This window comes from Ammospiza caudacuta, chromosome 1 (assembly GCF_027887145.1).
Source record: "Ammospiza caudacuta isolate bAmmCau1 chromosome 1, bAmmCau1.pri, whole genome shotgun sequence".
Lineage (NCBI taxonomy): Eukaryota > Metazoa > Chordata > Aves > Passeriformes > Passerellidae > Ammospiza > Ammospiza caudacuta.
In genome coordinates, this window is record NC_080593.1 from 155,513,849 (window position 1) to 155,530,313 (window position 16,465).

The window sequence follows — 16,465 nt, forward strand, 5'->3', positions numbered from 1 at the left end:
GGGGAAATCCCAAATTTCAGCGCATAAATCCCAAATTTCTGGGTGTAATTCCGGCTTTTCCAGGGAAATCCCAAATTTCAGCGTGTAAATCCCAAATTTCCAGGGGAAATCCCAAATTTCAGCGCGTAAATCCCAAATTTCCAGGCGTAATTCTGGCTTTTCCAGGGAAATCCCAAATTTCAGCGTGTAAATCCCAAATTTCTGGGCGTAATTCCCGCTTTTCCAGGGGTAATTCTTGCGTTTCCAGGGGTAATTCCCAATTTTCTGGGGAAATCCTGAATTCCCAGGTGTGAGTCCCAGTTTGCTGGGGGTAAAGCCCAAATTTCTAACAGTAATTCCTGATTTTCCTGGGGTAATTCCCAGATATATTTCCCAAATGTAATATATAATATATAATATGTAATATATAATATATAATATATAACATATTATATATTATATATTATATATTTTATATTATATATTATATATTATATATTATATATTATATATTATATATTATATATTATATATTATATATTATATATTATATACTATATATTATATATAATATATATCATATATCATGTATCATTATATATGGTATGTAATTTATGATATATGATATATCAAGTATAATATGTAGTGTATAATATATAACATACAATATATAATATATAATATATAACATATAATGTATAATATATAATATATATCGCATATTATATATGATATATAATATATAATGTATGGTGTATAATGTATAATATATCATATATAATATGTAATATGTGATTATTTCCCAAATATAATATAAAATATATAATGTATAATATGTAATATATAATATATAATGTATCACATATCATATATATATGTAACTTATTATATGTGATATATCAAATATAATATATCATATATCATATATCATATATCATGTATCATATATAATGTATAGTGTATAATGTATAATATATCATATATAATATGTAATATGTGATTATTTCCCAAATATAATATATAATATATAATGTATAATATGTATATATAATATATAATATATCACATTTCAGATATAATATATGATATGTAACTTATGATATATGATATATCAAATATATATAGTATATTATGTATAATATATAATATATCATATATCATATATATCATATATAACATATAATGTATAGTGTATAATGTATAATATATCATATATAATATGTAATATGTGATTATTTCCCAAATATAATATATAATGTATAATATGTAATATATAATATACAATTTATCACATATCATATATATGATATGTAACTTATGATATATGATATATCAAGTATAATATATAATATATAATATATCACATATAATATATAATATATAATATATGATGTATAGTGTATAAGGTATAATATATCATATATAATATGTAATATGTGATTATTTCCCAAATATAATATATAATGTATAATATGTAATATATAATATACAATTTATCACATATCATATATATGATATGTAACTTATGATATATGATATATCAAGTATAATATATAATATATAATATATCACATATAATATATAATATATAATGTATAGTGTATAAGGTATAATATATCATATATAATATGTAATATGTGATTATTTCCCGAATATAATATATAATGTATAATATGTAATATATAATATGTAATATATAACATATCACATGTCATATATATGATATGTAACTTATGATATATGATATATCAAATCTAATATATATAATATATAATATTTAATATATAATATATAATATGTGATGTATAATGTATAATATAATGTATAATATATAATATGTAATACATGGTATATGATATGATACAATATATATTGTGTATAATATATAATACGTAATGTATAATATATAATATATAATATATAATACATTACATATAATATATAATATGTAATATATAGTTTATAATATATAATATACAATATATAATATATAATATATAATATATAACATGTAATATATATTTCCCAAATTTTTTTATACATTACATGGTTCCCAAATTTCCAGGGGCAATTCCTGTTTTCTCTGGAAAATTCTCAGGAAAATTCCCACTTTTCCGGGGAAATTCCCAATTTTCCAGAGTAAATCCCAAATTTCCAGGGAAAATTCCCGATTTTCCAGAGTAAATCCCAAATTTCCCGGCATAATTCCTGATTTTCCAGGGATAATTCCCAAATTTCCAGGCATAATTCCCAAATTTCCGGGGGAAATTCCTGTTTTTCCTGGAAAATTCTCAGGAAAATTCCTGATTTTCCAGGGGTAATTCCCTGATTTTCCATGGAAATTCCCAAGTATCGAGGAAAATTCCCAATTTTCCGGGGCTAATTCCCATATTTGCGGAGCTAATTCCCAAATTTCCAGCTGTGATTCCCAATTTTTGGGCTGATTCCCCAATTTTCCAGGATTATCCCAAATTTTCCAGAGCAATTTTCCAGGGCAATTCCTGATTTTCCAGCACCAATTCCCAGCAAAATTCCCAATTTCCAGGGGCAAGCCCAGATTTTTTTCTCTTCCCCGACCTTTCCTTCACTCTGCTTTTCCCAATTTTCCCCATTTTTTCCCAATTTTCCCCATTTTTTTCCTCCACTTTTTCCCAGTTTTTCTCCATAGCTCCCTATTTTTCCTGGTTTTCCCCAATTTTTCCCATTTTCCCCCCAATTTGTCCCCATTTTCCCCCCAATTTTTCCCCATTTTCCCCAATTTTTTCCTTTTTTCCTCCAATTTTTCCCATTTTTCTCCAATTTTTCCCAATTTTTTCCCCCCAATTTCCCCCCATTTTGCCCCAATTTTCCCAGTTTTTCCCCCCTCAATTTTTCCCAATTCTTCCCAATTTTCCCCATTTTTTCCCAGTTTTTCTCTCTCTATTTTCCCCAATTTTCCCCCAGTTTTTCCCATTTCTTCCCATTTTTTTTCCAGTTTTTCTCTTTCAATTTTCCCCCAGTTTTTCCCATTTTTCCCCCTCAATTTTCCCCATTTTTCCCCAAATTTTCCCCATTTTCGCCCATTTTTTTCCTTTTTTCCCCCCAATTTTCCCAGTTTTCCCCCTCAATTTTCCCCAATTTTCCCCATTTTTTCCCAGTTTTTTTTCCAGTTTTTCTCTTTCAATTTTCCCCAATTTTCCCCGTTTTTCCCCAATTTTCCCCATTTTTTCCCAGTTTTTCTCCCTCATTTTCCCCAATTTTCCCCCAGTTTTTCCCCAATTTTCCCATTTTTTCTCCCCCAATTTTTCCCAATTCTTCCCAATTTTCCCACTTTTCTCCCCAATTTTCCCCCATTTTTTCCCAGTTTTTCCCCCTCATTTTTTCCCACTTTTCCCCGTTTTCCCCCAATTTTTTTCCCATTTTTTTCTCCCCCAATTTTTCCAATTCTTCCCAGCTTTTCCCCAATTTTTTCCCATTTTCCCCCCAATTTTTCCCAGCTTTTCCCTCTCCATTTTTCCCAGTTCTTCCCAATTTTCCCAATTTTTCCCCCAATTTTTCCCAGCTTTTCCCCCTCCATTTTTCCCAAATCTTCCCAATTTTTCCCCAATTTTTTCCCAATTTTTCTCCCAGTTTTTCCCCATTTTTTCCACTTTTCTTGCCAATTTTTCCCCCTAGATTTTCTCAGTTTTTCCCCAATTTTCCCCACAATTTTTCCCATTTTCCCCCCTATTTTTCCCCAATTTATCCCATTTTCCCCCCTATTTTTTTCCCAATTTTTCCCATTTTCCCCCCTATTTTTCCCCAATTTTTCCCATTTTCCCCCCTATTTTTCCCCAATTTTTCCCATTTTCCCCCCTATTTTTTTCCCAATTTTTCCCATTTTCCCCCCTATTTTTCCCCAATTTTTCCCATTTTCCCCCCTATTTTTTTCCCAATTTTTCCCATTTTCCTGACATTTTCCCGTTTTCTCTGCAGCTGATCCAGTTCCTGATCTCCCTTGTGCAATCCAACCGGATCCTGGGCGTCAAGAGGAAAATGTGAGAGAAATTCCAAAAATCCCCCACAAATCCCCCAAAAAATCCCCCAAAATCCCCCAAAAATCCCTCAAAAATGCCCCAAAAATCCCTCAAAAAATCCCTCAAAAATCCCCCAAAAAGCCCCCAAAAATCCCTTTAAAATTCTCCAAAAATCCCCCAAAAATCCCTCAAAAAATCCCCCAAAATTCCCCAAAAATCCCTTTAAAATCCCCCAAAAAAATCCCCCAAAACTCCCTCAAAAATCCCCCAAAAAATCCTCCAAAAATCCCTCAAAAAAATCCCCCAAAATCCCTCAAAAATCCCCCAAAAATCCCTTTAAAATCCCCCCAAAATCCCCAAAAAATTCCCCAAAAATCCCTTTAAAATCCCCCAAAAAATCCCCCAAAACTCCCTCAAAAATCCCAAAAAAACCCCCCCAAAATCCCTCAGAAAATCCCCCAAAAATCCCCAAAAAATCCCTCAAAAAATCCCAAAAAAATCCCTTTAAAATCCTCCAAATATCCCCCAAAATCCCCCAAAAAATCCCCCAAAAATCCCTTTAAAATCCCTCAAAAAATCCCCCAAAAATCCCTTTAAAATCCCCAAAAATCCCTTAAAAATCCCTTTAAAATCACCCAAAACTCCCTCAAAAGTCCCCCAAAAATCCCCCAAAAATCCCCCAAAACTCCCTCAAAAATCCCCCAAAATCCCAAAAAAATCCCCAAAAAATCCCCCAAAAATCCCCAAAAAATCCCTTTAAAATCCCCCAAAAATCCATAAAAAATCACAAAAATATCCCCTAAAAATCCCAAAAAATTTGGAATTTTGCCCCCAAACCCCCCCATCCCAGATTTGGGTGGAAATTCCCCCCCTGCTCCTTTGTCCGGAATTTTTCCAGGATTTTTTGGGAATTTTCCGATTTTTATTTGGAATTTCATTCCCTGATGCTTCTCCTCGGATTTCCCCCATTTTGGGGGGAATTTTCCTTTTGTTTTTGGGATTTTCCCGGGGTTTTTCTGGGAATTTTCCCTTTTTTTTTTTGGGATTTTCCCGGGGTTTTTCTGGGATTTTTCCCTTTTTTTTTGGATTTTTCCTGAGGTTTTTAGGGGATTTTTCCCTTTTTTTTTTTTTTTAATTTCCCAGGGTTTTTTTGGGATTTTTCCCTCTTTTGGTTTTTTTTGGGGGGGGATTTTCCTGGGGTTTTCTTGGGATTTTTCCGGGTTTTTTTTGGAATTTTTCTGAGTTTTTTGGGGGGATTTTTCCTTTTTTTTTTTTTTTTTTTTTTTTTTTTAATTTTCCTGAGGTTTTTATATGATTTTTCCCTTTTTTTTTTTTTTTTTAATTTTCCTGAGGTTTTTATAGGATTTTTCCTGGGGTTTTTTGGGAATTTTCCCAATTTTTATTTGGGATTTCATCCCTGATCCTTTCCCAGAATTTCCCCATTTTTGGGGAATTTTCCCAATTTTTATTTGGAATTTCATCCCTGATCCTTTCCCACAATTTCCCCATTTTTGGGGATTTTTCCCAATTTTTATTTGGAAATTCATCCCTGATCCTTTCCCAGAATTTCCCCAATTTTTTGGGGATTTTTCCCAGGGTTTTTTGGGAACTCTCCTGGTTTTTTTTGGGGGATTTTTTTCCAATTTTTGTGGGGATTTTTCCCAATTTTTATTTGGAATTTCATCCCTGATCCTTTCCCAGAATTTCCCCATTTTTGGGGAATTTTCCCAATTTTTATTTGGAATTTCATCCCTGATCCTTTCCCAGAATTTCCCATTTTTGGGGATTTTTCCCAATTTTTATTTGGAATATCATCCCTGATCCTTTCCCAGAATTTCCCCAATTTTTTGGGGATTTTTCCCAGGGTTTTTTGGGAACTCTCCTGGTTTTTTTGGGGGGATTTTTTTCCAATTTTTGTGGGGAATTTTCCCAATTTTTATTTGGAATTTCATCCCTGATCCTTTCCCACAATTTCCCATTTTTGGGGATTTTTCCCAGGGTTTTTTGGGAACTCTCCTGGTTTTTTTGGGATTTTTTTCCAACTTTTGTGGGGATTTTTCCTAATATTTATTTGGAATTTCATCCCTGATCCTTTCCCAGAATTTCCCCATTTTTGGGGATTTTTCCCAATTTTTATTTGGAATTTCATCCCTGATCCTTTCCCAGAATTTCCCCAATTTTTTGGGGATTTTTCCCAGGGTTTTTTGGGAACTCTCCTGGTTTTTTTGGGGGGATTTTTTTCCAATTTTTGTGGGGAATTTTCCCAATTTTTATTTGGAATTTCATCCCTGATCCTTTCCCAGAATTTCCCCATTTTTGGGGATTTTTCCCAGGGTTTTTTGGGAACTCTCCTGGTTTTTTGGGATTTTTTTCCAACTTTTGTGGGGATTTTTCCCAATTTTTATTTGGAATTTCATCCCTGATCCTTTCCCAGAATTTCCCCAATTTTGGGAATTTTCCCAATTTTTATTTGGAATTTCATCCCTGATCCTTTCCCAGAATTTCCCATTTTTGGGGAATTTCCCCAATTTTTATTTGGAATTTCATCCCCGATCCTTTCCCAGAATTTCCCCAATTTTTGGGGGATTTTTCCCAGGGTTTTTTGGGAACTCTCCTGGTTTTTTTGGGGGGATTTTTTTCCAATTTTTGTGGGGAATTTTCCCAATTTTTATTTGGAATTTCATCCCTGATCCTTTCCCACAATTTCCCATTTTTGGGGATTTTTCCCAGGGTTTTTTGGGAACTCTCCTGGTTTTTTGGGATTTTTTTCCAACTTTTGTGGGGATTTTTCCCAATTTTTATTTGGAATTTCATCCCTGATCCTTTCCCAGAATTTCCCCATTTTTGGGGAATTTCCCCAATTTTTATTTGGAATTTCATCCCCGATCCTTTCCCACAATTTCCCATTTTTGGGCGATTTTTCCCAGGGTTTTTTGGGAACTCTCCTGTATTTTTTGGGATTTTTTCCCATTTTTGTGGGGATTTTTCCCAGATTTTTTGGGAATTCCCTCCCCCTGGTCCCTCCCCAGGATTTCTGGGATTTTCCCGATATTTTGGGATTTATCCGATTTCCTTGGATTGCAGCCCGCTGATGCTGAACGACGGCGGCCCCGCCCACGCCGGGCCCAAGTACGGCCGCCAGTTCTCGCTGGAGCACCACGGGAACGCCGCGTATCCCGTGAGGATCCCAAATTTCATGGCATTTATTGGCATTTATTGGCATTTATTGGCATTTAGTGAGATTGGGATTCATTGAGAATGGGATTTATTGGCATTTATTGAGACTTACTGGGATTGGTATTCATTGGAATTGGGATTTATTGGGATTTATTGGGATTTATTGGGATTTATTGGGATTTATTGGGATTTATTGGCAACTCGCTGGAGCACCACAGGAACGCCGCGTATCCCGTGAGGATCCCAAATTTCATGGCATTTATTGGCATTTATTGGCATTTATTGGCATTTATTGGCATTTATTGGCATTTAGTGAGATTGGGATTCATTGAGAATGGGATTTATTGGCATTTATTGAGACTTACTGGGATTGGTATTCATTGGAATTGGGATTTATTGGGATTTATTGGGATTTATTGGGATTTATTGGCAACTCGCTGGAGCACCACGGGAACGCCGCGTATCCCGTGAGGATCCCAAATTTCATGGGATTTATTGGCATTTGCTGGGATTTATTGGCATTTATTGGCATTTATTGGGATTTATTGGCATTTATTGGCATTCATTGGCATTTATTGGCATTTATTGGCATTCATTGGCATTTAGTGAGATTGGGATTCATTGGGATTGGGATTTATTGGGATTTAATGGGATTTATTGGGATTTATTGGGATTTATTGGGATTTAGTGAGATTGGCATTCATTGGGATTTATTGGGATTTATTGTGATTTAGTGAGATTGGGATTTATTGGGATTTATTGGGATTGGGATCTACTGGGATTGGGATTTATTGGGATTTATTGGGATTTATTGGGATTTATTGGGAACTCGCTGGAGCACCACGGGAACTCCGCTTATCCCATGAGAATCCAAACTTTCATGGGATCGGGGGCATTTATTGGGATTTAGTGAGATTGGGATTCATTGGGAATGGGATTTATTGGGATTTATTGGGATTTATTGGGATTGGGATTCATTGGGATTGAGATTTATTGGGATTTATTGGGAATGGCATTGGTGGGAATGGGATTGATTTGGATTCATTGGGATTGAGATTTATTGGGATTTATTGGCATTTATTGGGATTTATTGGGAACTCGCTGGAGCACCACGGGAATTCCAGTTATCCCGTGAGAACCTCAAATTCACGGGATCTGGGGGATTTATTGGGATTGATTGGCATTTATTGCCATTTATTGGCATTTATTGGCGTTTATTGGCATTTAGTGAGATTGGGATTCATTGGGATTGAGATTTATTGGGATTTAATGGGATTTATTGGGAATGGGATTGGTGGAAATGGGATTGATTTGGATTCATTAGGATTGGGATTTATTGACATTTATTGGGATTTATTGACATTTATTGGGATTTATTGGCATTTATTGGGATTTATTGGGATTTATTTGGGTTGGCATTTATTGGGAACTCGCTGGAGCACCACGTGAACTCCAATTATCCCATGAGAATCACAAATTCATGGATCTGGGGGATTTATTGGGATTTATTGGCATTTATTGGGATTTATTGGCATTTAGTGAGATTGGCATTCATTGGGATTGGGATTTATTGGGATTTATTGGGATTTATTGGAGTTTATTGGGATTTATTGGCATTTATTGGCATTTATTGGGATTGGGACTCATTGGGATTGGGATTTATTGGAATTGATTGGGATTTATTGGGATTTATTGGGATTTAGTGAGATTGGGATTCATTGAGAATGGGATTTATTGGGATTTATTGAGATTTATTGGGATTGGGATTTATTAGGATTTATTGGGAATGGCATTGGTGGAAATGGGATTGATTTGGATTCATTGGGATTGGGATTTATTGGGATTTATTGGGATTTAGTGAGATTGGGATTTATTGGGATTTATTGGGATTGGGATCTACTGGGATTGGGATTTATTGGGATTTATTGGGATTTAATGGGATTTATTGGGATTTATTGGGATTTAGTGAGATTGGGATTTATTGGGATTTATTGGGAATGGGATTGGTGGGAATGGGATTGATTTGGATTCACTGGGTTTGGGATTTATTGGGATTTATTGGGATTTATTGGGAACTCGCTGGAGCACCACGGGAACTCCGCTTATCCCGTGAGAATCCAAACTTTCATGGATCAGGGGGATTTTAATGGGATTTATTGGGGTTTATTGGGATTTATTGGGGTTTATTGGGATTTATTGGGATTTATTGGGATTTATTGGGAACTCGCTGGAGCACCACGGGAACTCCGCTTATCCCGTGAGAATCCAAACTTTCATGGGATCTGGGGAATTTATTGGCATTTATTGGCATTTATTGGGGTTGGGGTTCATTGGGATTGGGATTTATTGGGATTTATTGGGATTTATTGAGATTTATTTGGAATGGCATTGGTGGAAATGGGATTGATTTGGATTCATTGGCATTTATTGGCATTTATTGGCATTTATTGGCATTTATTGGGAATGGCATTGGTGGGAATGGGATTGATTTGGATCCATTGGGATTGGGATTTATTGAGATTTATTGAGATTGGGATTTATTGGGATTTATTGGGATTCATTGGGATTCATTGGGATTTATTGGGATTTAGTGAGATTGGGATTAATTGGGATTGGAGTTTATTGGGATTTATTCGGATTTATTGGGATTGAGATTTATTGGGATTTATTTGGATTGGGATTTATTGGGATTGGGATTTATCGGGATTTATTGGGAACTCGATGGAGCATCACGGAAATTCCAATTATTCCGTGAGAATTCCTGGAATTTATGGGATTTGGGGAGGTTTAGGGCATTGTAATGGGATTTATTGGGATATTTTGTGATTTGTTGGGATTTATTGGGAGTGGGATTGGTGGGAATGGGATTTATTTGGATTTATTGGAATTTATTGGGAATGGGATTGGTGGGAATGGGATTTATTGGGATTTATTGGGATTTATTGGGATTTATTGGGAATGGGATTTATTGGGATTGTGATTTATTGGGATTGGTGGAATTGGGATTTATTGGCATTGGGGTTTATTGGGATTTTTTGGGATTTATTTGGATTGGGATTTATTGGGATTTTCTGGGAATGGGATTTATTGGGATTTATTTCGATCGGGATTTTTTGGTAATGGGATTTATTGGGATTTATTTGGATCAGGATTTTTTGGGATTTTTTGGCAATGGGATTTATTGGGAATGGGATTTATGGGACTGGGATTTATTGGGGTTTATTTGGCTCGGGATTTTTTGGAAACGGGATTTATTGGGATTTATTGGGGTTTATGGGACTGGGATTTATTGGGGTTTATTTGGCTGGGGATTTTTTGGGAATGGGATTATTGGGGTTTATTGGGATTTATGGGATTGGGATTTATCGGGGTTTATTTGGCTCGGGATTTTTTGGGAACGGGATTTATTGGGATTTATTGGGATTTATTTCCATCGGGATTTATCGGGGTTTATTTGGCTCAGGATTTTTTGGGAATGGGATTTATTGGGATTTATTGGGATTTTCTGGGAATGGGATCATTGGGATTTATTTCCATCGGGATTTTTTGGGAACAGGATTATTGGGAGTTATTGGGATTTTCTGGGAATGGGATTATTGGGATTTATTTCCATCGGGATTTTTTGGGAAGGGGATTTATTGGGATTTATTGGGATATTCTGGGAATGGGATTATTGGGATTTATTTGGCTCGGGATTTTTTGGGAACGGAATTTATTGGGATTTATTGGGATTTATTGGGATTTATGGGACTGGGATTTATTGGGGTTTATTGGGATTTATGGGAATGAGATAATTGGGATTTATTTCCATCGGGATTTTTTGGGAACGGGATTTATTGGGATTTTTTGGGATTTATGGGACTGGGATTTATCAGGGTTTATTTGCCTGGGGATTTTTTGGAAACGGGATTTATTGGGATTTATTGGGGTTTATGGGACTGGGATTTATTGGGGTTTATTTGGCTGGGGATATTTTGGGAATGGGATTATTGGGGTTTATTGGGATTTATGGGAATGGGATTTATTGCGGTTTACTTGGCTGGGGATTTTTTCGGAATGGGATTTATTGGGACTTGTTGGGATTTTCTGGGAATGGGATCATTGAGATTTGTTCGGCTCGGGATTTTTTGGGAATGGGATTTATTGGGATTTTCTGGGAATGGGATCATTGGGGTTTATTTGGCTGGGGGTTTTTTGGGAACAGGATTATTGGGATTTATTGGGATTTTCTGTGCATGGGATTTATCGGGGTTTACTTGGCTGGGGATTTTTTGGGAAGGGGATTTATGGGGGTTTATTGGGGCTGGGCTTTGTGGGATTCCCATTCCCATTCCCATTCCCATTCCCATCGTTTCCCCAGGCCCCGGGCGCGGCTCTGTCGGGCCCCGCTCTGCTGGCGGCGGACGCGGGCGCCCCCTGCGGCCCCATCATCGCCGACGTCACCGAGCTGCCCCCGTGCAGCCCCGAGGCCTCCCCGCGAGGGAGCCTGCACGGCAGGTGGGGATGGATTCCCGAAATTCCCTGGGAGAGAATTCCCGAAATTCCCTGGGAACGGGGGAGGGAGCCTGCACGGCAGGTGGGGATGGATTCCCCAAATTCCCTGGGAGAGAATTCCCGAAATTCCCTGGGAACGGGGCAGGGAGCCTGCACGGCAGGTGGGGATGGATTCCCCAAATTCCCTGGGAGAGAATTCCCGAAATTCCCTGGGAACGGGGGAGGGAACCTACACGGCAGGTGGGGATGGATTCCCGAAATTCCCTGGGAGAGAATTCCAGAAATTCCCTGGGAATGGGGGAGGGAGCCTGCACGGGAGGTGGGGACAATTCCCAAAATTCCCTGGGAGAGAATTCCCAAAATTCCCTGGGAATGGGGTCCCAAAATTCCCTGGGAGAGAATTCCCAAAATTCCCTGGGAATGGGGGAGGGAGCCTGCACGGCAGGTGGGGACACTTCCCGAAATTCCCTGGGAATGGGAGCCCAAAATTCCCTGGGAATGGGGGAGGGAGCCTGCACGGGAAGTGGGGACAGTTCCCAAAATTCCCTGGGAGAGAATTCCCAAAATTCCCTTGGAATGGGATCCCAAAAATCCTTGGGAATGGGGGAGGGAGCCTGCACGGCAGGTGGGGACAGGTCCCGAAATTCCCTGGGAGAGAATTCCCAAAATTCCCTGGGAACGGGGGAGGGAGCCTGGACGGCAGGTGGGGATGGATTCCCGAAATTCCCTGGGAGAGAATTCCCAAAATTCCCTGGGAATGGGGGAGGGAGCCTGCACGGGAGGTGGGGACAATTCCCAAAATTCCCTGGGAGAGAATTCCCAAAATTCCCTGGGAATGGGGTCCCAAAATTCCCTGGGAGAGAATTCCCAAAATTCCCTGGGAATGGGGGAGGGAGCCTGGATGGGAGGTGGGGACAATTCCCGAAATTCCCTGGAAGAGAATTCCCAAAATTCCCTGGGAATGGGGTCCTGAAATTCCCTGGGAATGGGGTCCCGGAATTCCCTGGGAATGGGGGAGGGAGCCTGGACGGGAGGTGGGGACAATTCCCAAAAATTCCCTGGGAGAGAATTCCTGGAATTCCCTGGGAATGGGATCCCAAAAATGCTTGGGAATGGGGGAGGGAGCCTGGATGGAAGGTGCGGATGGATTCCCGAAATTCCCTGGGAATGGGGGAGGTGGGGATGGATTCCCAAAAATTCCCTGGGAGAGAATTCCTGGAATTCCCTGGGAATGGTATCCCAAAAATTCCTGGGAATGGGGGAGGGAGCCTGGATGGAAGGTGGGGACAATTCCCAAAATTCCCTGGGAACGGGGTCCTGAAATTCCCTGGGAATGGGGGAGGTGGGGCTGGATTCCCAAAAATTCCATGGGAGAGAATTCCTGGAATTCCCTGGGAATGGGATCCTGAAAATCCCTGGGAATGGGATCCCAAAAATCCTTGGGAATGGGAAGGGGGGCCTGGATGGAAGGTGGGGACAATTCCCAAAATTCCCTGGGAATGGGGAGGGGGGTTGGGCTTTCCCCCTTTCCCATTGCTCGTTCCCGTTTTCCCCATTCCCATTTTCCCCACTTCCCTCATTCCCATTTCCCCCGTTCCCACTTTCCCCCTTTCCCATTTTTCCCATTATTTTCCCCATTCCCATTTCCCCCATTCCCATTTTTCCTATTCCCTATTCCCATTTTCCCATTATTCCCATTTCCCCCATTCCCATTTTTCCTATTCCCTGTTCCCATTTTCGCCATTTCTCCCATTCCCATTATTCCCATTTCCCCATTATTCCCATTTTCCCATTATTCCATTATTCCCATTTTCCCCATTCCCATTCCCCATTCTCAATTTCCCTATTCCCATTTTCCCCATTATTTTCCCCATTTTCCCCATTCCCATTCTCCATTCCCATTTCCCCCATTCCCATTTTTCCTATTCTCTATTCCCATTATTCCCATTTTCCCATTATTCCCATTTTCCCATTATTCCCATTATTCCCGTTTTCCCCATTCTCATTTTCCCACTTTCCCCCTTTCCCATTTTTCCCCATTCTCAATTTCCCTATTCCCATTTTCTCCATTATTTTCCCCATTCCCATTTCCCCCATTCCCATTTTTCCTATTCCCTATTCCCATTTTCGCCATTTCTCCCATTATTCCCATTATTCCCATTTTCCCATTATTCCCATTTTCCCATTATTCCCATTTTCCCCATTCCCATTTTCCCATTATTCCCATTTTCCCATTTTCCCATTTTCCCATTATCCCCATTTTCCCCATTGTTTTCCCCATTTCCCCATTCCCATTTCCCCATTCCCATTTTTCACATTCCCATTTTTCCTATTCCCTATTCCCATTTTAACCATTTCTCCCATTCCCATTTTCCCATTATTCCCATTTTCCCATTTTCCCCATTCCCATTTTCCCATTTTTCCCAATTTCCCATTATTCCCATTTTCCCCATTCCCGTTTTCCCCATTCCCATTATTCCCATTATTCCCATTTTCCCATTATTCCCATTATTCCCATTTTCCCATTATTCCCATTTCCCCATTCCCATTTTCCCATTATTCCCATTTTCCCCATTCCCATTTTTCCCATTTTTCCCATTATTTTCCCCATTATTTTTCCCATTTCCTTTCCTATTCCCCCATTATTTTCCCACTTTTCACATTCCTGTTTTTCCCAGTTTTCCCCATTCCCACTTTCCCCATTTTCCCATATTTCCCATTATTTTCCCCATTTTTGCCCATTATTTTTCCCATTATTTTTCCCATTATTTTTCCACTTTTCCCATTCCCACTTTCCCCATTATTCCCGTTATTTTTCCCATTCCCTTTTCCCATTATTTTTCCTGTTTTTCCAATTATTTTTCCCACTTTTCCCATTTCCCCCATTATTTCTCCCAATATTTTCCTATTAATTTTCCCATTATTTTCCCATAAATTTTTCCATTATTTTTCCCATTATTTTCCTCCTTATTTTTCCTCTTATTCTTCCATTATTTTCCCAATGTTTTTTCCCATTTTTCCCATTATTTTCCCCATTTTCCCATTATTTTCCCTTTCCCATTATTTTCCCATTATTTTTCCCATTTCCTTTCTTATTTTCCCATTGTTTTTCCCATTAATTTTCCCATTATTTTTCCCATCATTTTTCCCATTATTCTTCCCATAATTTTTCCCATTAATTTTCCCATTTTCGTTCCTGTTTTTCTCATTATTTCCCCCATTTTTCCCATTATTTTTCCCTTTTTTCCCGTTGCTTTCCCCTGACTTTTCCCCATTTTTCCCAGTATTTTTCCAAAAATTTTTCCCATTATTTTTCCCACTCCCACTTTTCCTACAATTTTCCCCATTATTTTCCCATTATTTCTCCCAATGTTTTTCCCATTATTTTTCCCATTATTTTTTCCAATTTTCCCATTATTTTCCTCATCATTTTCCCCATTTTCCCCATTTTCATTTTTCCAATTTTTCCCATTAATTTTCCCATTATTTTTTCAACTATTTTTCCCATTGTTTTTCCCATTTTTCCCATTAATTTGCCCATTAATTTTCTAATTTTCCCCCTTATTTTCCCCATTATTTTCCCCATTTTCTCCATTTGCATTTTTCAAATTTTTCCCATCATTTTCCCCACTATTTTCCCATTAACTTTCCCATTATTTTCCCCTTATTTTTCCCTTTTTTTCCCATTATTTTCCCCATCACTTTTTCCCATTTTTTCCCATTATTTTCCCCATTATTTTCCCCACTTTTCCCATTCCCATTTTTCCCCATTTTCCCATTATTTTTCCCATTGTTTTTCCCATTGTTTTTCCCTTTTTTCCCATTATTTTCCCCATTATTATTCCCATTATTTTTCCCATTAATTTTCCCATTTCCCTGTTAATTTTCCCATTATTTTCCCATCATTTTTCCAATTATTTTTCCCATTATTTTCCCATTTCCTTTCCCATTATTATTCCTGCTTTTCCCATTTCCCATTTCCCATTTCTCCCATTCCACTTTTCCTGTTTTTCCCATTATTCTTCCATTATTTTCCCCATTATTTTTCCCATTAATTTTCCAAATATTTTCCCTTTATTTTCCCATTAATTTTCCCATTATTTTCCCCATTAATTTTCCCATTAGTTTCCCATTTTTGCCCTTATTTTCCCCTTATTTTCCCCATCATTTTTCCCATTTTCTCCATTTCCATTTTTCCAATTTTTCCCATTATTTTCCCATTATTTTTCCCGTTATTTTTCCCGTTATTTTTCCCATCATTTTCCCTGGTTTTCCCCATATTTTTCCAAATATTTTTCCCATTTCTTTTTCCCATTATTCTTCCCATTTTCCCCATTCCCATTTCTCGCATTTTCCCCATTATTTTCCTCAATATTTTTCCCATTTCCCCATTTTTCCCATTATTTTTCCCATTATTTTCCGATTATTTTTCCCATTTTCTCCATTTCCATTTTCCCGTTGTTTTCCCATTATTTTCCCAATATTTTTCCCATTACTTTCCCCCTTGTTTTCCCATCATTTCCCCTATTTTTCCCAATATTTTTCCATTATTTTTCCCAATATTTTCCCATTACTTTTCCCATCATTTCCCCTATTTTACCCAATATTTTTCCCATTATTTTCCCCCTTGTTTTCCCATAATTTTCCCTATTTTTCCCAATACTGTTCCCAATATTTTCCCATTATTTTTCCCAATATTTTTCCATTACTTTTCCCATCATTTCCCCTATTTTTCCCAATATTTTTCCCAATGTTTTTCCCATCATTTCCCCTATTTTTGCCAATATTTTTCCCATTATTTTCCCCCTCATTTTCCCGTC

General features: G+C 37.6%; 1 protein-coding gene across 1 annotated transcript in view; it reads left to right on the top strand.

Moving 5' to 3' along the window:
* The window catches only part of HSF1 (heat shock transcription factor 1), a 68,069-nt gene that overhangs the window by 36,133 nt on the left and 15,471 nt on the right, over window positions 1-16,465 (top strand). Inside the window, exons 6-8 of the mRNA XM_058812083.1 lie at window positions 3,934-3,995; window positions 7,059-7,152; window positions 11,512-11,648. Coding sequence (XP_058668066.1) covers window positions 3,934-3,995; window positions 7,059-7,152; window positions 11,512-11,648 — 293 coding nt within the window. The remainder of the gene's footprint in view (window positions 1-3,933; window positions 3,996-7,058; window positions 7,153-11,511; window positions 11,649-16,465) is intronic.